Below are 21,527 nucleotides of genomic sequence, written 5' to 3' on the forward strand. Positions count from 1 at the left end.
TCCAATAGGTCTATCCTTGGTGCAAATTTCATTCCGATCGGAAGACATCGATTTTAAAAGTTGGTTCACTTGACATGAAATCCCCCATATTTTAACCATATTCTTCATGCATTCTAAAGATTTGTTTTAATAAAGAAATGGCGGGAAAACAATATTTGAATCTACATACATTTCATTGATTATCGCCAAGAGTTTATATGACTTTAGTGTTCATACTATTCATGGTAAATTATATTCCTAAACAGTTTATAAAAAAATTTATAATGACCAGACTTTTTTATTTCTAAAATTAGTACATAACTACTACTAAAGTTTAGGCTGGTTTTTAGAATCTATATGATTTCGTTTCGATAAGACCACACCACTAGAGTATCCAAAACCGAAACCGAAAACCGGTCAACCGGTTTTTTCATCTTTGTAAACTCCACCGCTTTCGGTTTTTTTAACTTTTCGGTTTTTTACCAAACCGGTTTTTGTAAGACGGTAACCGGTTTTAATGAAATATATTTTCTAAAGCTCATTCAAACATATTTATGAAAAACTATGATACCATTTTTAAAAATTTTACAACATTTCGTAAAAGATATAAAATAATTGCATAAAGAATTAAAAAATTCTAAATTTCCATTAAATAAAAATTTAATATAAACCGGTTAACCGGTTTTTTTGAAGACAAAAACCGAAACCGCTTAACCGGTTTTTTCAAAAGACAATAATCGAAACCGGTTTTTTCAAAAACTCACTATTTCGGTTAAACCGGAAACCGGTTTTATAAATTTGCCGGTTTTTTGGACACTCTACACACCACTCAATGTTAGGTTAAAACTAATTAAACCCAGTAACAGTCTGGTAACCGAGTAATTTCAGATAATGCTCATCTAATATCATTATCAGCGTACATACGTTTGATTTATATAAATATGTCGATGATGATTGTTTAATAGCTTCAAAGCTTCAGAGTCAACAAGCGGGAAAACTGATTCAAAATCAAAATTAGCACACGAGTTACATATCAATTATTTCTTCTTGGAACATATCAGGTATTTCATCAATAGACATAATAAAGGATTTCGAAGTAACGAATTTTGCCAGATATCTCAATAGAATCATGGACTGTCAAAATATTAATGTAAAGAAGGAGATATAGATCAAAGATAAGCAATAATAAAATTATTTTTTTTTGTCAAATTAAAATTGAAAAATAAATTAGAATATAGTGTTTAAGCTTAATGGTTACCTGAGTCCTTCGTGGTATCCTGGAATGTTTATAAGGACTTCTATAAAGCTCGGATCCCAATTTCAGAATTAATTAACCAACTCCCATGCCAGCGCTATGTTAATGTGACAAGTTTCCTTCTTAAAAAGTGTTAGAACTAGAACCCTATCATGAAACTGGTTTTGTGACAGTTTCCTTCATTCTACGATGTATCTTTAGATCAAGTAAAACTCGAGTGGAACATTATATTTTAGATAAATACGGAAACTCTCCTAACTCAGACCTAACTCAGTTGTCAAAAACCTAAATTGTGACAACATATTAGAAAAAAAACTATGTGAAAACCAAAACATAATGAGGCTGGTGCAGTAAGCAACCGTAACCCTATTCATCCTGTGTTATAGGTTCAGTTTCCATAGTCATTTCGAGCTTGTTCTGAAGTGGTAAACAGAACAAGCATTATATAATATTTTATATACCCTTCACCTTCGTGAGAACAAGGACAACCTCGATTTTTGACCTATTTTTGACCTATATCTGGATTACTAAGTCATTAATATAGACAGTATGGATATCTAATGATAGATATTTTAAAGACCTTTGCAACGGCGTATATAAGACCGGTTAACCCGATTTTTTTTTCACCGAAAGTTTTTTTTTTCGCTAAATATTGAAAAAACAAAAAAAAATTATTTTAAATTTAAAAATTTTGTTTTTGAATTTAAAAAATTGTTTTTAAAAAAATTAAAAAACTGCAAAAAAAAATAAATTTTGTTTCCCTAAAAATATTTAAAATTTTTATTTTGAAGTATAATTTGGTGAAGGGTATATAAGATTCGGCACAGCCGAATATAGCTCTCTTACTAGTTTGTCCTCACATCAATTTGTCTTGTGTGGACAACTGCTGTCTGAGTTATGTTCGTGTATGTTCGAACAACGATATAATTGTCGAACTAAAATATCCTCTTCTTCAAAAATGATAAATACTTTAACCCCCCATCTTACCGTGCCATCAGATTATTCACTCTGAAAACATTTTTTTGTCCTCACATGAATTTGTCATGTGTGGACAGCTGTTGCCTAAGTTATGTTCATGTCTGAACAACGATTTCAGCAATCAATTATAAAACTACAAAGAAAATTATAAAGATCAACACGTTTTCCCACACAAAAAAACATGAACAAATTCATCGCAAAAAACGATGAATAGTCCCGACTTCTCCTTTAACTATCTTTTATTCGAAATTTTGATACCTTTTCGAATATTAATATTGGTTTAATATTAAACCTTATTAAAGAAATACAATTAGTTCTGTTTTCAGTCTGCTCTTTAAACTTTTCTTTACTCCCCTCGTAGTCACAAATCTTATTAATTTTTTACACACATTTCTTCAGTCACAAACGATTAAAGTCAAATGTGTGCAAAATGTTTAATTTTTTTTTCACTTGTTTAATAAATTTCTATTCAAGTTCTTATTATATTTCTGTTTTTTTTTATATATATTTTGTTCACCACCAATTTCATTCATACAAAACATTTGGGTAACCTTGCAAATATTATTATTATAGTACATACGATTGTGTACAAACAAACACGTTCAGACAATATTTCTTGTACATAAACAATATTGTTTTGTTTTGTCATTTTACATTTCTGCTTTAAATGATGTCATAAAACGTCTAAACATTTTTTTAGTATATAACAACTAAAATTCCCTACTTCATATGGGGGGATTTTTTTTTTTCAAACACGAAATGCACACGAGTGTAAAAATACATCACTTTTGAGTGTTTTAAAGCTAAACAAATTCTAATAAATTTAACTTGAATTCAAATAACATGGTTGGTTAATTTTTGGCCTTTTACTATTTGTTTTTTTAAAAGTTTTTGGTTATTTTTTAGCATTTTTTTGTTGTATATAGAAGATAATAGATCTTTTAAAAACTTCTAACAAAATATACTAGGTAATTTTTGTATTTGTATAAAAAACTATTATTTTATATTTGTTTTTAAACTTACACTTATTTTTTATTATAATTCAGACATCAAGTTTGTATTTGTATACATATTCGCTTTATAGTTAAACTTACATACATACAATTGAGTTCAAAATAATAGGAGTGGTGGTACCCTATATTTTTGTAAGTTCAGCAACTTTAGTCAACTTTATGCTACTTTTAACGGAAAGTAAAAATTAAAACAGAAACGAAATAATCTTGATATATACTTGTATTATGTTTTTGATTCTGTTTAGTAATTTAATTATTATATTTAGCATTTTCCTCGAAGGAAAAATTGCTATCGTGATATTCCCATGAACTTTTCATTCACAATAGTTAATTTTGTTCGTAACAGCTGTTTATTGTTTACAAAATTCCATCTAAAAATTTCACAGCATGGGGAATTTTTTCACGTGAACAAAGTTGATTAACGAAGAAATTAAATATTGATTCGCGATAGGGGTGAATATTTGTTTGTTAATTTTCATTAATATCGTATATGGTCAATTTAACGTTCATAAATCTCATAAAAATGTTGGTAAACATATAAAATTCAACATAAATAACTTTCACATAGACGTAAACCACGACCTAATTTAAAAGTGATCGGTCAATAATTGGTCGTAGCTCCCTTATAAGGCCCACTTCGAAAATTACTCACGAATATAAATTATTGAATTTTTAAAAGAAAAATGTTACTTTGTGTAGGGTATTATATTGTCTAGCTTGACCGACCATACTTTCTTACTTGTTTGTTAAGGAAATTTAAAGATATTTATGGGAAAATTCATGGTGATAATAATAAAAAAACATATGGAAAAATCGTAAGTTCGCGACCCGTACGTTCGATACCGGTACTTAAGCCAATAAAACAAAACCCAATAGAGATATTTTATTGTGTAAATACCGGATAGAGACGTACATTATTACACTTTTAAAATAAATTAATTGCTTTTAAATATTCCGTTCCATTTCGCAGATTTTTACATTTCACTACTGTCAGCTAAAGTTGACTTCTATTTTGCGTACGTTCATTACCACATGTTTATAACTATCACTATGAAAACTTATAGTCGATGGAATCCATCCTTTGCACTAAATATAGAGCTACCAAAATGCTATCGAATCGCAAAAAATGTTAGGAAATTTTTTTTTTCTATATTCTTTGGACATCAAAAGCGTACGAACATCGTTCGTGACCCCAGGAAATGCCCATATATTAAATAAATAAAAATTTAGATCAAAAATTAATTGCGCCAATCTAATTTGTTGGCAATCGAACGATTCAGTCTTAATAACAAAATTGTACTGCTTAATTATTTTTTTCCAGTTGTAAATGCATCTCAAAACTTCAGAGGGCTTGCGGCACGGCACGTCTTAACCCCAACCGATTTACCTAAAATTTTTTCAGGATGATTTTTTTTACTAATGTTCAGCAAACTGGGGGGGTGATAATGGCCAAAATCCAACTTTCGTTTATTAAGGGCCACCCTAATACACAGTGGCTAATTTTTCGTTATAGATACGGCCGCTAATAAATTTAAATATATTTTAGCAATATGAATTTATATTTGGTAAGATGTCATGTTTTTAAAAACTGAAATTAGGTTTTCAAAAAAAGTTTTAATTATATTGTCACTAACTGTATAGTGTACTAAGTATTTTACTATAGGCACACAGTAGACAAGACCACCTTGATTACTTGAGACTTTCTTATCGATAAGATTGTCAGCAAGAAATATATAAATAATTTATGTTTGTTTTTGTTTAACGTAAATATGTATTATGAAATATAGTACGAGTACTCCTCATACATAATTTTAGCACTACTTTTTAAATGAATTTATTGGCTAAGATAAAATGTATACAATCAAAAAGATAAGAACTATAATATTTCTTCCTATATAATTTTATTAATATGTAACAGCTTTGTAAATTTAAAACCTAATAATAAAATCCGTGCAATTGTTACAATAACTATTTTTAGCTAAAGAATTTTATGGCTTGTAAACACAATAAAGAATTTAGTAGTTAAAATAGCATTTGATCTCGTAAAAATTGTGTTTGCTAATGGAATAAAGCTTCTAATAACTGGTACAACCCTCTTCCTTATAAACATCTACACAAATACAAAGATGCGTTCTGCATGCGATGACCAACTTTAAGAGATTTTGAAAATTTTTCTAGTACAAGTACTCCTCCATAAATAGTAGTATATGTCAGTAAGTCTATTACGTACGTTAGTCGCTTTCAAATGTTCATTATCATTTGATTAAATCACGGCAAAAGTTTATCTCTTAATATATACTACAATATAACGAGTACGTTTTTTTTTCATCTATTTTCTTTTTCTAATTCAATTTTTGCCCAAATGTTTTTTCATACAAGAAGAGTGAGTAGTAGTAGTAAGTAGTTAGCAGAGTATTGTATATCAATCACGTGCATTTATGTATGAACGTATGTTTATATTTGTTCTTGTTGTATATTAAATGTACGAATATCTATCTATCTATCTTATGTGCTAATCGCTTTATCAATTGAGTCCTCAATTAATAATATATTGTATTATTAGTGTTTTATTCTGTCATTTATACCTACATCATACATATATGTATACGATTTATATTTTTATTTATTATAAACATTATAAATGTCCAGCGAATGCTTTTATATATGAGTATAAGTTTTTGCGGCTATCGTCAAAATATATAGTATGTACAATATAAGTAAAATAATCTTAGTAAAAATATAATAAATAATGAAATAAACATTAAAATCTTTAATGATTACGAGTATTTAGTTGAACAAGATCGTTTAAATATTACTTCTACTATGAATTAAAAAGTCCCTGACCTAATAATGAAAATTCTTTTTTTGGAATTTGTTTTGAAATGAGCTCAATTGTTTCACAGACTAAAAGTATGAATGTGAAGGTGCATTGCACTGAGGTACTTTTTGCAAAATAAACAAATATGGATAATAATAAATACATTGTTACGTTTTAACCTTTTCAAAACGTTGGTTTATTTCCTTAAATAAACCGGATACATACTTTTGATTGCAAATAAAAGCCGTTTAGTAGTTTAAAAATTGTAACAACTCTTTATTTATTTAAAATGTACAACAACAGAATTAAAAAGTCACTCAATGTTTTTTATACACGCTTATAAATTCGCAGAAATACAGACACACTTTATAATGTACACGAATTCACTTGAAAAATACAGCACACTTTAAGGCACTCAGTTGATGTTTATTCGAATAGCGTCTGTGATAAACTCACTAACGACTGCAACCTCTGCCACTATTTATAACACTGCCATCGGCACTCTAGATCGTTCTTTAACTGTCAAAACTCGTATATTCTAGAAATTTCTAATACATACGCCATCTGTGGTGTACTTTCTACAATGTTCTTTACCTGAATATTCGAATTCGAATGTACGAGTCACAGCAAACAGCGTTGCCATACTTACGATCAATGATCAACTTTTAAATTAGCCGTTAAAATCGTTATATTTGAATTCAAGTACAATTTCGTAACAATATGTAAGGACCAGTGGTGACGTTTGGTTACATTTGTTACATTTTTCGTATCATTTCAGTCCTCTACGTAACATGTATAATTTTCTTGTTTTGGACCTTATTTTCGTAACTTTTCAGACATGCGTCTAAATACAGTACAATATGAAAAACTAGTCAACATTTTTTTGTACTTTAAATTCATGCCACGGGTGTTTCTAAAACAATAGTGTGACTTATTCAAATCTAGGTGGTTTCAAATCAAAATCTAGGTGGACAAAATTATTTGGCGGTCTTTTTATATAGAATCGGTGTCTCCGATTCCAAAAAAAATGTTTAAAAGATCAATATAAACCTTTGTTCAAGTTACAGTAGGGTCTATATATGTATATAAAAATCATTAATTAAAAAAATACGTTTTCAAGTGTTTTTGAAACTAAATTTTTAAAATGATCTGTATTTATTATATTTCAAGTTACAGTAGGGTCTAGATATATAAAAATCAATAATAAAAAAAATATTTCTAAAAATTCCATTCCATATAAATAAAAAAAAAGTATTCCGGCGGGTGCTGGCGGCTAAAATTTTTTTAAAAAGACATTCCCCAGAAGTTTCTTTAAATGATGTATATAGTTATTGGACGGGCTGCGATGGTCTTTTTTTTTGGCAAGGTATATAATATTCTTAGAAAAAAAATATCAGTATATTTGAGACCCAAGTTTAAAGGACTATAACAGGAAATGGAGAGGCCAATAAATATAAGATATACACCTAATAAAAGCCTATATCAATGTTTATCTATGCTTTGAAGTATGAATTTCTATATGGTAAAACAATTGAGATATATGTAATTTATTAAAGCAGTAAAATATTAAAAAAAACTTAACGAAAATATGATTCAAAATGTTTGAATTTCTGGCGCTTCAGTCGAGAAAACGAAATGTCCAATTGAAAAACCCATTTGTATTGAAGTAGAGCAGATTGTCAGCTTCCGAAAAAACTTCGTTTTTCCAAATTCTGAAGATACAGATTTTTATAATTTTGTGCACGTAGATTTTGATTTGGAACCACAGTGCCCTGGCAACACTGGTAAGGACTGAGATCGAAAAAAATCTTAACACACGTTTTCATTAAAACTTTTATCCCAAGAATTTTATGGTTTCGTTTTTGATCAAGTTACCTTTCTAAAGCTTGTCAGTTATGTTTATTTGTTGTTAATCTGATTAAAATGAGTGATAATTATTAAATACTAGTTGATCGCCCTGGCTTCGCCCGGTAGCATTTACTAATGTTAGTTCTTCAAGTTTCTCCAACCCATGCACACCAGCCTGTTCTAATTTATTTGCAAATGCAATATCTAAATTTGTACTGCATACTTTAGGGAGCTTTTTTATTACAGTGACTGGACTCACAAAAAAAAAAACTTTCAGAGTTTTCCCTGGAATTTTAGAATTTTTTTTCTTTACAAACCATCTCCATGAAAATTTCGAATCGAATAAAAAAAAATCAGCCAAATCGCTTCAGCCGTTCTCACGTGATGACATTACATACATGGACCATTTCATTTTTATATACATACATATATAGATAGATTTTCCACAATCAAAGGTCTGCCGTCAAACTGATTCCAATGTTATGAAACAGTATCGGGATAAATCTATTTTTTCCTTGATTATTCGAATAATTTTTATTCGAATGATAACCCTAATTGTGCTATAGTTATTATTGTATTTAATAACAAAATAATACTTATGTATACAAACAATAACACGATGTTTGTTTAATAACAATGCTATTCAGATATCACTAAAATTGTTGATAATGATACAACTTTTACAATTATTTTTTCACATTCTGTACTTGAATTATAAAATATATAAATAAATATTTATAAGATTAATGTACAACCAAACAATGTAATTATATCAATTTGTTAATTTTTTAAAAAAATTTACAAAAATACAATTTTTACGTTAATTTTTTAAATATACACATCCATTTTTTTATATTTTTGAGTCTGCGATGATTCATAAAGTTGTCATTCCATTTCAAGAGAATAGCAAAACTTTGTTATTCTACCCAGCAAAAACTTTTCTTACAAATAAGCCGAAAAATAAGGGGAATTTGACGATTCAACTACTTATTTTTCTACTGTAAGAACTCATTATTTTTGTTCGCGATGTCCCAAAAGTAATCCTTTATATTTTGGCCAGAAATAAGTTGTTTTGTTAGTAGAGTTATTTATAGAATTTTTATTTACACAAAAAAATAAAAATAAAAAAAAAATAAGTCGCAGACCCGATTCGAACCTGCAACCTTCTGTTTGGTAGTCTGCCGTTGTGCTCACCACACCACTGCTTAGTTATTTCATTGTACATCAAATAATGGTTTTCACACAGTAATGCAATATTCTTTTCTGTTTTTCTAAAAATAAACATGCAATAAAAAAATGGGCAAATTGAAAAAAAGTAACAGTTTTTTGTTTTGTTTGTTTATTTTGTTTTTTTAGACTTTACTACTTAAAAAGTAAGTTATTAAAAAATACATTATTAAAAAGACATTGTAGCCTTTGTAAGCGAAGTTTTTGCTGGGTAGTAAACATAAATATAAATTATTCATTTTAAAATGTGTATTAAGAGTAATAAGACTGGCTGATTAACTATAATTATGCCCTACAAACGAGTGCGTCTAAAAATTTTTTTTATAAATTATGATAACAAAAGTTGTCTCTCAAAACGATTGTATTAGTCAGTTGGTTTTCATAGTATATTTCAAGTGTCTCATACAGAGTATTCAAATAATATGGTTTTTTAGAAAATCGGTTTTCGGTTATTCGAAAAACTGCTAAATAACCGGTTTCGATAACGGTTAACCGTTTTTTCATTATATACGGTATTATTTCAGGTTTTATTTATTTTTAATAGAAAAAATTTAATTACAAATAATTTTTAATAATTATTTATTTAGCAATTAAACTGTTCGCCAAAGAACGTTAAATCTACTTCAGATTTGTAAAATGTGTCAAAAGTATTTCCAAATATAAAATATTCACTGCTATCATGAAAAACATGTGAAAATTATGCTCCCATGAAATATCCATTTCCCTCGAAGGGAAAATTGCTATCGTGATATTCCTATGCACTTTTCATTCACAATAGTTAATTTTGTTCGTAACAGCTGTTTATTGATTACAAAATTCCATATAAAAATATCACAACATGGGGAATTATTTCACGTGAACAAAGTTTATGAACGAAAAATGGGAAAAGGGAACATATTTCATGTAAAATAATAATTCGCGATAAGGGTGATTATTAAAATGAAGATTTTAATACATATTCTTAATAAAATTGTTATAAGAAAGAAAATACTTTGTGTTGAAAGCGATTATTCTTTTTTTTCATTCCACTTCATTCTAAATACTTTTTAACAGATATTGCAACAGGCGGCCAAGCGTTGTCATGATGGAATATTACTGTGATGGTCTGGTCAGATTTCAGCAGCTCATAATAGATAGGGCTCCCACCAAATACAAAGAATTACCTTAGGGCCATAGATATTTGGCTTTGGGGCCGATTCGGCTGGTTCCCCGGGCTTCACATACGATCTATTACGCCTCGGTTTATAGTAATGTATCAATTTTTCATCGCAAGTAATGATTCGGTGCAAAAATGATATTCTTTTATATCGTCCAAGCATTATTTCGGACATGTAAAGTCGTCTTTCAAGGTCTTTCGATTTCTCGGCTTTTGGATGAATATTACAACGATTTTGATTTTCCTCCTTAAGTAGCTCCCAATGATTTTGCAAGCTCATGTTGAGATTGACAAGAATCTTCATGGAGTAATCACTCCAATTCTTGCTCTTCAAACTTTTTTATCAGGCCTGGGCGATCTTTGTCTTCCGTGTCAAAATCGATACATCTGAACCGCACAAACCATTCACCATAAGCTTCGGTGAGCAATAGGTGTTCTTCAAATTATAGAATTAAAGCAAAACTTCCCGCATATGACACTTTGTTTTTTTTGAACCGCGTTCAAAAAATACGCCATCTATTGTAAATCCCGCATTTTTCAGTCATGCACCCAATATAAAGACCGGTTAACCGATACAAAGAAAACCGGCTTGTCGAATAATTCGAAAATATAAAATATTCGAGATTGTTCGCTTTTACTAATAGAAAAAAAACCGGTTTCGGTTTTTGAATACTCCAGTCTCATAATAATGTATGTTTTTTACTTTTGCTGGCTATATTTTCCAGGGAATTTAACAACCTCTGCCGTGTCTAAATAAATATTAAGGTGGCAGAACATCACAAAATAAAACCGTTAGTTTAAATGTAAATTTAAATAATTTTGAGTAAGAAGCTCGAAAATCTATACTATTTAATTATAACTAGATTTGAAGAATGAAAACGTTTTGAAATTGTATCAGTTAATACGTCAAACTATATGTTTGTGATTTCCGATTTGTAGTATTTATACTGATGTTATCATATCGCAAAACATAAGTAGTAAGTAAACCTTGTATTTTACAACATGTTTGACAATTAGACAATTGAGCAAACAACATCTAAACTATTTTTTAATTCGCTCTATAAAAACTCTTGTATTTAAAAATTTTGGTTAATTAATACTCTTATTTAAAAAGTTTTATTAATTTATTAAAAAAAATATTAGATTTGACATCCATATGTATCTATGTCATGTATGTATAATATATTTATTAATCATAAATATTCTCAATATTTTGTTGTTATACAAAAACGTAAAAAGACTAATAATAAATACACTCACACAAAACCTAAAGTTCATTACAAAATAAATTGAAAATTGTCCACAAAAATATTAAAGGCAATTAATTCCAATTGTAGCCAAACAAACCTATTACACAATTTACTAATAAATCATAAAACAATTTGCTTGTTTTTTTATTATTATTATAATAATAATTTTCTTATTATGTACAATACAGCAACACACCACCATGCAAGATCATCAAAATTTATTTCTTTTTAAAGTTGAAGCTTACAAATTACAAAACAAATTTATATACATACATATAAAGGGTATTCACGATGTGTGGTATTTGTAGTAAAATAAATACAAATTTTTATACAGAAATATTATTTATTTATATCATTTATTCCAGGATAGATTTATAAAAAATATATTTCCATTTTTAATATTTTATATTTTGAAAAATTCTCGATTTAATTCGACCAAGTTTGTATGTTAGTGAATACATATCTTGCAAAGCTGTGGACAAAGAAGAATAAGGATATACATATGTATATAAGTTTGTCATTCCGTTGTAATTTCCACAATATAATTTTCCGATCCTATAAAGTATAGATATTCCGGATCCTTATAGATAGCGGAGTCGATTAAGTCCGTCTGTCTGTTGAAATCAATTTTCCGAAGCCCCCTAATAACTAACATACATGATTTATACATCAATATCTCCGGAATATTTCCAGCTCGGTTGCTATTTAAAATCGAGATAATCGGACCACAAATGGCTGAGATATAAGGACAACCTCAATTTTTGACCTATTTTTTTACCTATATCTGGATTACTAATTCATTAATACAGACAATATGGATATCTAATGAAAGATATTTCAATGACCTTTGCAATAACGTATATAAGACCATAGTAAGTTGGACCTACAATTGGTAAAAATATTTTTTAACCCGAATTTTTTTTTTCACCAAAAGTTTTTTTCGCTAAATATTAAAAAAACGAAAAAAAAATTTAAATTTAAAAAAAAATCGAAAAATGAAAAACAACTTTGGAAAAAATTAATTTTGTTTACCTAAAAATATTTAAAATTTTTATTTTGAGATATAAATTGGTGAAGGGTATATAAGCTCTCTTAATTGTTTTTATAAAACTTGTCTGCATTGGCTTTAACTTTTCGTATCTTTTCGTGCTATCCTATCGGATGTGTTGTGAGCTCTTTTGTGGACCATTCCTTCTACCTGAACAATGTTTTCTATCAACGGACAAGTTCTCCCGCTACTGTTTAATAACATTGGAATCAGTTTGACGGCAGACCTTTGATTGTTTGGCCAACTTTTTGTGGGAAATATTTAATAATTTTATTACGCACTTTTTTCTCGTCACTGATTTTAATCAGATTAACAGCAAATAAACATAATTGACATTAAACGTAATAATTGAAATACTTTTCAAAGGTTACTTGATCAAAAAAAAATCAAATAATACTTGGGTTAAAAATTTTAAGGAAAAAAGGACGGGCCAGATCTTGACTATAGGCAAAACTTGTTGACATGATGGAATATTTAAGTTTCATGACTGTCCGCAAATTCTGGACGTTTCTCGGCCAGTGATCGCTTCAAACGAATCTGTTGCTTTCGGTACAGGTTCCCCGTGATGATCAGGCCAGACTTCAGCAACCCTTTTGGTCCCGCTTTGGTGTCGATTCGGGCTAGTTGGCGTTCAAACATCATTTCGAACATTAAAAAGTCTTTCATCTTCTATTCCCTGCTTTTCGATGAATCCTACTACTCGCAAACGTTTTTAAATTGCTGCTTGAGTAGCTCCCAATGATCCTGCAAGCTCTTATTGAGTTTGACAACAATCTTCATGCCTCCAATTCTTAGACTTCAAATTTGTTTGGCTGGCCTGGGCGATCTTTGTCTTCCGTGTCCAAACACCACTTTCTTCGATTCCATTATTATCGAAACTCTCTTCATCATGTAGAATTATTAAACATGTAAAGAATATTTTTTGATATTTTTAAAACATCTAATTTCCTTAGTTGTGTTTCTTATTTTCTTTTATGTTGCCATCGATTTGCAACAAGATTAAATGTCGATTATTAATTAATACTGACATAGACGAGGGCAGTTTTGTTCTTCCATTTAAACAACCTAATTTTTTAAATAAATAAGTATTACTATAATTAAGAAAATAATAAAAATAAGTGTGCTATATTTAAAAGCTTTGTCAACCTAAGAGTATGCACAAACGTACAATACAAATTCATACAATAATCCGAGCAAAGAAAGAAAATAGAAAATAAATCTCGCATCAATATTCTATCAAAACGTGCTAAATTTCAATGACGTTTTTATGACGTACAAACAGGCCAATAAAAAACAAAATATGATTTTATTTTTAAATTAACGAAATCGCAAATGAACAAACTTGTAAATATTCCAATCGCTTGGTCGTAATAAACACGTAGCTATAGCAGAGCTGTAAATGAATCATTCTTTTTTGATTTTAATTCATTATGAATTAGCTAAATTTTGAATTAATTCATTGAATTGAAAAAATGAATTGAATGAAATTTGAATCAATTCAAACGAATTAAGCAGAAATGAATTTCAATTCATTTCTAATTCAAATGAATTTGTAAAAATGAGTTGCAATTCATTTACAATTCATTTGAATTGAATTCATTTTGAATTAATTCAAATGAATTAGAAAAAAGAATTAGCAATTCAAATGAATGACTCGAAAATGAGTTGCAATCAATCAAATTCAAGAGCAGATCTCTAGGGGGAATGAAAGATTTCTCCTACCAAAATGAAAATATCCAGTACAAAAATTGAAAAGCCTTGACATATATACGCGCCTGATCAATGAAAACATGGTGTTTGGAGTTTATTTCTTCAAGAAGAACTGATTTTTATTTTGAAATACGCTGAACGACAAAACATATTTAATATTCAAGAAGCAATTAATAATTTTTGAAATTTTGTGACCCACGACCACCCAACGACAAACTTTTTGCTAATGTTTATATTATATTTATTTCAAAAAAATAAAACTATCTTCCAAAAATAATCAAAAATCAGGAAAAATAACAATGTATGTAGTTCAAAACACAATTGAGTTTCATAAATAAGGCTAATTAGATTTAATTAGAATGCATTTGGAAATGAATTGCTAAGTTTTTTTCTAATTCATTTGAATTAATTCAAAATCAATTCAATTCAAATGAATTGTAAATGAATTGAATTAATTCAAAATCAATTCAATTCATTTGAATTGGAAACGAATTGCAATTCATTTTTACCAAATTCATTTGAATTAATTCAAAATCAATTCAATTCATTTGAATTAGAAACGAATTGCAATTCATTTTTACCAAATTCATTTGAATTGACTCAAATTTCATTCAATTCATTTTTTTGTGTGAATGATTCGCGAATTAATTCAAAAATGAGTGATTCATTTACAGCTCTGAGCTATAGCAACCGAAATTATGGCAATAGATTAAAGTTTGTAGTAGTTGTAGATAAGGTAGTTAAGTGTTAGGAAATTAACTAGATTTTAGTTTATATATAACTATATAGTATATTTAGTATATTCATATGCAATTAAAACGATATGATGCTATTATACATACGACTTAGTATTGATTTCAAAAATTATTTTTGATTTTGTTTTGTTTTAATTAGAATTATGTAAAAGGTCTGACAGATGATAGCGGCCATATTGTTGAAGCTACATCCACAGAATTGGCTGTCATTTATTAAGTTTGCGGATATAGCGTTCAACAACACGTTGAAAATGTTGTTTTAACTATTTTACGGTCGCCAGAATCGTCCTACCGAGAGGACTATTCGCAGTGTGGTGGATAAATTTGAGTTCACAGGTTCCTTACAAAATTTACGATTGTGCAGAAGAATCTGACCCCAATTTCCACCAAGTTTCACCAAGAAATCATCAGCAGCGATAAGGTTGAAAACAAAATTGTCGAATTAGAGACGTTAGCAATCCACATGCGATCCAAGAGCGTCCAATGCATCCTGTGTGGTGTGAATTTTGACTGGCAATGTCATCGGTTTATATTTCTTTGAGAACGACGTTGGCCAAGCCATCACCGTAAACTGCTATAGTTCGATGATTACCAACTTCGTTTGTCCTGAATTGGATGATATGCCACCAACGACATGTGGTTTCAACAGGACGCAACAACTCACGCAACATTGCACATTATGCACGATCGATTTGAGGACATGGTCATATCACGTGGATATTATGTGAACTGGTCACCGAGATCATTCGATTTCTTGATTCCCAGGTCTAAGCAAAAAAGCTAAATACTACAGCGGTCCTTAAAATCAACATAACCCATGCCTTCGGTCAAATTCTGATTTGTGTGACAAAGTCGAGGAAATTGGACATTTTGGATGCACGCCACCCAGCGAAACCGGGTCTGAAATTTGCATGTTGTTATATTCCATGCATGATGACGTTATTTTATTTAAATTTAAAGATAGGAAGCGCTTAATGAATGATAATTTTATTCCTTCATAAACATCTAAGGTATGTGGGTATTCAGAATGAAGAATGAGGCTGTTACAGCTTAGCTTTATATATGTATATTAGAGGATTTCGAAAAATCGGTCTGGTTCATTCATAAGGTATAAAGTCGATATGTTCTGCCAACGTCGGAACTTTCTGTACATGTTCCCCAAAATATAAGTTCCAAGATAAGGGTATTAAACCAATATAGCACCGTAAAATCAGCAGATAATTTAGAAATAGGATTCTGAATTATGGACTCCAATTGAATTTCAGAAATTTCTAATTGAATTTCAGAAATTTCCAATTGAATTTCAGAAATTTCTAATTGAAATATAGAAGTTTCTAATTGTATTTCAGAAATTTACAATAGAATTTCCGAAATTTCTAATTATATTTCAGAAATTTCCAATTGAATTTCAGTATTTTCTAATTGTATTTCAGAATTTTCCAATTGTATTTCGGAAATTTCCTTTTGTATTTCAGAATTTTCAATTTATCTGCCTAATTATGAATAAAAAATTTCGCGGAAGTTTGTTCCCCCGGAGTTTTTTCCCATTGAATTTGAATAGGAAAAATGAGAAAAGGGAGAAAACTCCCGGGGAATTTTTATTCATAATTGGGCTGTATACATAAAAAATGTCTAATTGTATTTCAGAATTTTCCAATTGTATTTCCTATTTGTATTTCAGAATTTTCTATTTGTATTTCAGAAATTTCCATTGGTATTGCTATTAGAATTTTCTGAAATACAAATTGAAATTTCTGATATACAATTGGAAAATTCTAAAATACAATTAGAAATTTCTGAAATACAAATGGAAAATTCTGAAATACAATTGGAAATTTCTGAAATACAAATGGTAAATTCTGAAATATAATTGGAAATTTCTGAAATTCAATTAGAAAATTCTGAAATATAATTGTAAATTTCTGAAATTCAATTGGAATTTTCTGAAATACAATTGAAAATGGTGTAGTTTACGAGATGTATTTGTGAAACCGATTTCGTAGATATTCACTCCGGAAACAGCAAATAAAGTCGAGGGAAATAAATATATCAAAAGTATCCACAACTACTTGCGACGGCACTGTAATAGAAACGCAAGCAAAAATCAGAAGCACTGCAGTATGCAAGTAAGGTCCATAAGAGAATTCCGTTTACAAATGAGAAAATTTTCGCAGTAAACGAATCAATCAACAAACAAAATGACAGAGTAAATGCTTCGATGTCTCGACAAGCAACGGAAGTTGTTCTGGAGTGCATCCTGCATCTGTGATTTTTCTGCGCAAATATTGTTAAAACATCAGCAATGGTGTGCCAATCTAACCTTTGGGGTAATGTTATGAATCTACTAAATAACACACTGTCTAAAAATTAACCAAGGCCCTTTTAACACTTTGCGATTTAGTGGTCACTTTTCTAACCACCTTTTCTAGAGTCTTTAAAACATTTTTATTGACATCTATTGGCATTTTGCTAAACAATTACATTTTTGGATGTCATCTTTTATGTTTAAACTACTGTATTAATTTGAAAATATTGTAAACCTTTGGTTTTCTAAGGGGTTTTCCCGGATTCAATAAAAAAGCTGTTTGGTTGTAAAAAGTAATATTTTATACTATACTCTTTGATAAATAACGTAAGTAATAGAGTGGTTAGATTACTAACCACTGTGACTGAAATAGGTTTTATATAATGTGTTTCTCTACATAATTTTATGTTATTTTGTAAGGATGTCGCGTGTACTCGATGAAAGTGAATATAGAATGTATTTTGTTGGAAGCTATACCTTCGGATGGTGAAAGTGTCTGCAGTCCTGAATCCGTCAAAGAAGATAATTATGAGAAGCAAACCGATGATGGTGCTCGGAGACATATCTTTGAAGCTCCAGTAAAAATTTGGTGATGATTTTGATTCGTATGATGACATACTTCTGTTAGTGACTTCCCAAACTGTTGTGGTGGAACCAAAATGAGGAACCAATTTTACATTGGAAGAGACGGGTGGTGGGGATATATAGCAAATTATATAATAAAATTGGAGAAAGTCTCACCTACACAGCTATTTCGTTTGTTTTGGCCAAGAAATTTAGTCAAAATGGATTAGCTTTCAAATTTATACACTACAAAATTTTTTATATAATTGTTTTTAATGACAACCGCATGGTGGTTAATAAACTAACCACACCATTATATAAAAACCTTTAGCTGAATTTTTTTTTTCTTATTTTTCATAATAAATGAACCTTAATTAAAGTAAAAATGGAATTGTGTTGATTATAAACTTTACACATAAAACAGTGGCTGAAAGAGTTAAAACCACACAAACCTGGTAAAAAAAATACATTTCGTCCAATCTTCATTCTACTGATGATGGACTGATATTGTAGTTCAGATCCGAATCCGATTTTATCACGAAAAAGCCGCGTACCCGATCTTATGAAAGTATTTATTATATTCAAATCCTTTTCTCTTTTAAAATTCCATAATCTATGTTTTTTCTTTATAAAAGATTGAATATTCGACCATATTCTGTTCGAATACCGAATACTAGGGGTTAGTATGTAAGAAATAAAACATTTTCGAATTAAAAAATATAAATTCGAATGATTTTCTTTTTGAATCAAATTTGTGTCCTAATCCGAAATCAAATATATTTATTATATTCGTAACTTGTTTTTTCTTAACAATAATGTTTTTCTTTATAAAAGTTTGGATTTTTGACCTAATCCGAAATAATCAAAAATTTGGTAGGACATTAGAATTTATATAAATTATTTGCAGTTCTTTATTCAATTAAAAATATCTAATAATACGTAAATTATAATTTCTCTCATTTCAGTATTACTTATCGCCAGGTAAATCCATTAATTATTACCGGCTTTAGATTAGAATCCAGTACCCACGAGGTTGAATATGATGATGGTATACCCAGTGTAATGAGTGAAACGCCATTTACGATACGAATTTTTGGTAAAGGCATCAATAACGATACCGTGCTAGCCTTTACCAACGAACCCAATGAAGCGGGTACATTTTGTCAATATCCAGCTACATTGCTACAAAAAATTTTACCTGGCACGGCCAATGATAATACAGGCCTCTATGAGGCATCATTGCCAAAGTCGAAAAAAGATTTTTATTTGTGTGCTAAAGTCGATCCGAATGCATTTAGAGATGATGCAAACGAAGAGCCAATAACACTGCAATATCAATGTACGGATTCCTGGTGTATTATACGTAGTCATGAGAGTTTTCTGCCACTATGGGTGTCCATAGTTATTATATTGGTGTGTTTATGTTTTTCGGCCTTATTTTCTGGGTTGAATTTAGGACTTATGGCCTTAGATCGTACAGAATTAAAGGTGGGTTAATAAATCATCTACTTATTTTAAACATATATTTTTTAATGTTTTTTTTTACTTTTTATGTTTAGATTTTACGTAATACCGGCTCCGATAAGGAACGTGAATATGCTAAGAAAATTCAACCCGTCAGAGATCAAGGTAATTACCTGTTGTGCAGTATACTGTTGGGTAATGTGTTGGTTAATTCAACATTTACCATTCTCTTGGATGGCTTAACTTCTGGTCTAATTGCTGTGGTGTTCTCTACAATCGCTATCGTTATTTTTGGTGAAATTACACCACAGGTTATTTGACATTTTATATTTAATACACTTCCTTATCGTCTATGTCGATTACATTTTCCATTTTATCTATTCTTTTTTTACAATTTTAGGCCATTTGTTCGCGACATGGTTTAGCGGTGGGCGCAAAAACTATTTTAATTACGAAAATGATTATGCTTATTACGTTTCCTCTATCCTATCCGACCTCGAAAATTTTGGACGTTCTGTTGGGCGAAGAAATTGGTAATGTTTATAATCGTGAACGTCTAAAGGAACTGGTTAAGGTAAGTTTTAATAAGTTTTAAGTATGTATTCATAAAACTATTTTAATAATAAAGTTCATAATCAGAAAGGAAAATAAAGTAAAAAGGAGATACAAATTTATCTTTATCAAATGTATCTTCTTATTAAATAAATTGATAAATAATTTCAGCTATTAATATAATTATTATTTAGTTCTGACCTGTAATAGATCGGGTCACATGTCGATGCAGTTTTTTTTTATTTCTTCACCATTTTCTGAAGTGTGTCTCCTTATGAGGAATATTGCCTGTTCAGCCTAACCTGTGCCCAAACAATTGGCCGGTTTTACTTTGATATTTTCAAGAATGCAATTTTAAAAAAAGTTATCAAAAAGGGAAAATTTGAATAAAGAGACAAAATTTTTTTTTATATAAATCGAAATACGAATAGAATTCTCCTAGAAATACATTAAGATTGAATATGCATTTTGCATATAACCAAATAATATAAATCATTGTTTATATAAATCATGATCTATATTCTTTGATATATCTCTTATTTTGTTCACACTGATTGAATACATTAAAAGTATTTTTCTTATATACGGGAAGAGACTTGGATTTAGGTTAAGCAATATAATAAATCTAATGCAAATTATTATATACATATGTAAATCTTATTAGTGTAAGGACAATGAATTCAATATTTATAATGGTCGTTCAATTTATTGGAAGATATTGGACTTATTATAAACTTTAAATTGAAATAAACGTTTTTAATATACATCCAATTGACATTATTAATTATTAATTTTATGGCATAAAGGTTTATATCGACGGCATTTATCCATAATGGTTTATCTGCAAAAACCTGATTGTTCAGGAGAAGCAAAAAACTGTTTAATTCCCTAACTAGTGAGTATTTAAGAAATCGATCTTCCACAATTTGATTGATAGGCTTGATACTAATTCCCTAAAATATACATAAATTATAAAATTAAACCCGTTATTCGCATTTTAACGGTAGATAAACCATTTTGTCTTAGACAATTTTCGATGGTAATATAAAAATGAGTAGAAAAAACATTTTGTTTGATACTGTTATTTTTCACTTTTAAATAATTTTAGGATTAAGAAAAATAGAAGAAGAACTTACTTCAGGTCCAAATAATTATTACTGGTTAGTGTTAGGATTTTTATTAATATTTATTAAATAAATTACATTTATTTTGAATGAAGATTATCATAGAAAGAATGATATTCATTCCTGTAGATGTTTCCATTTACTGGTGGATATTGGAAGATATTCTTGGTGAAGTGATTGATATAATGATGAGGAATATATGGATTGATCTTCAACTTTTTTTAAATTTTTGCATGTGCACTATCACATGCCATTTGAGTGTGTCCCTTTTCCAAATATTTTTGCTCAATAATTTTTTTGTTTTGTATTGAGTAATTAGACAAGGCATTTGCGATAAAATGGTCCCGATTTTGATAGCCGCAACCATCGGAATAAAAACCTATAGGCAAATCAACCTTTAGGCAGTGAAACTCCCATCCCAATTATCGAACATTCAAGCCTGTCACAGAATTCCATTCCGATCGAAAGTGGAATTAATTCC

The 21,527-nt window shown here is 29.3% G+C and overlaps 1 protein-coding gene across 2 annotated transcripts in view; it reads left to right on the forward strand.

Annotated features, from left to right (window-relative positions):
- The window catches only part of uex (metal transporter uex), a 55,041-nt gene that overhangs the window by 23,233 nt on the left and 10,281 nt on the right, over window positions 1-21,527 (forward strand). For both annotated transcript variants that reach the window (XM_065499867.1, XM_065499866.1), the window contains 3 exons: window positions 18,872-19,394; window positions 19,466-19,681; window positions 19,771-19,944. In XM_065499867.1, the coding sequence (XP_065355939.1) occupies window positions 18,872-19,394; window positions 19,466-19,681; window positions 19,771-19,944 (913 nt within the window). The remainder of the gene's footprint in view (window positions 1-18,871; window positions 19,395-19,465; window positions 19,682-19,770; window positions 19,945-21,527) is intronic.

The sequence above is a fragment of the Calliphora vicina genome, chromosome 2 (assembly GCF_958450345.1).
Source record: "Calliphora vicina chromosome 2, idCalVici1.1, whole genome shotgun sequence".
In the NCBI taxonomy this organism is placed as follows: Eukaryota; Metazoa; Arthropoda; class Insecta; order Diptera; family Calliphoridae; genus Calliphora; species Calliphora vicina.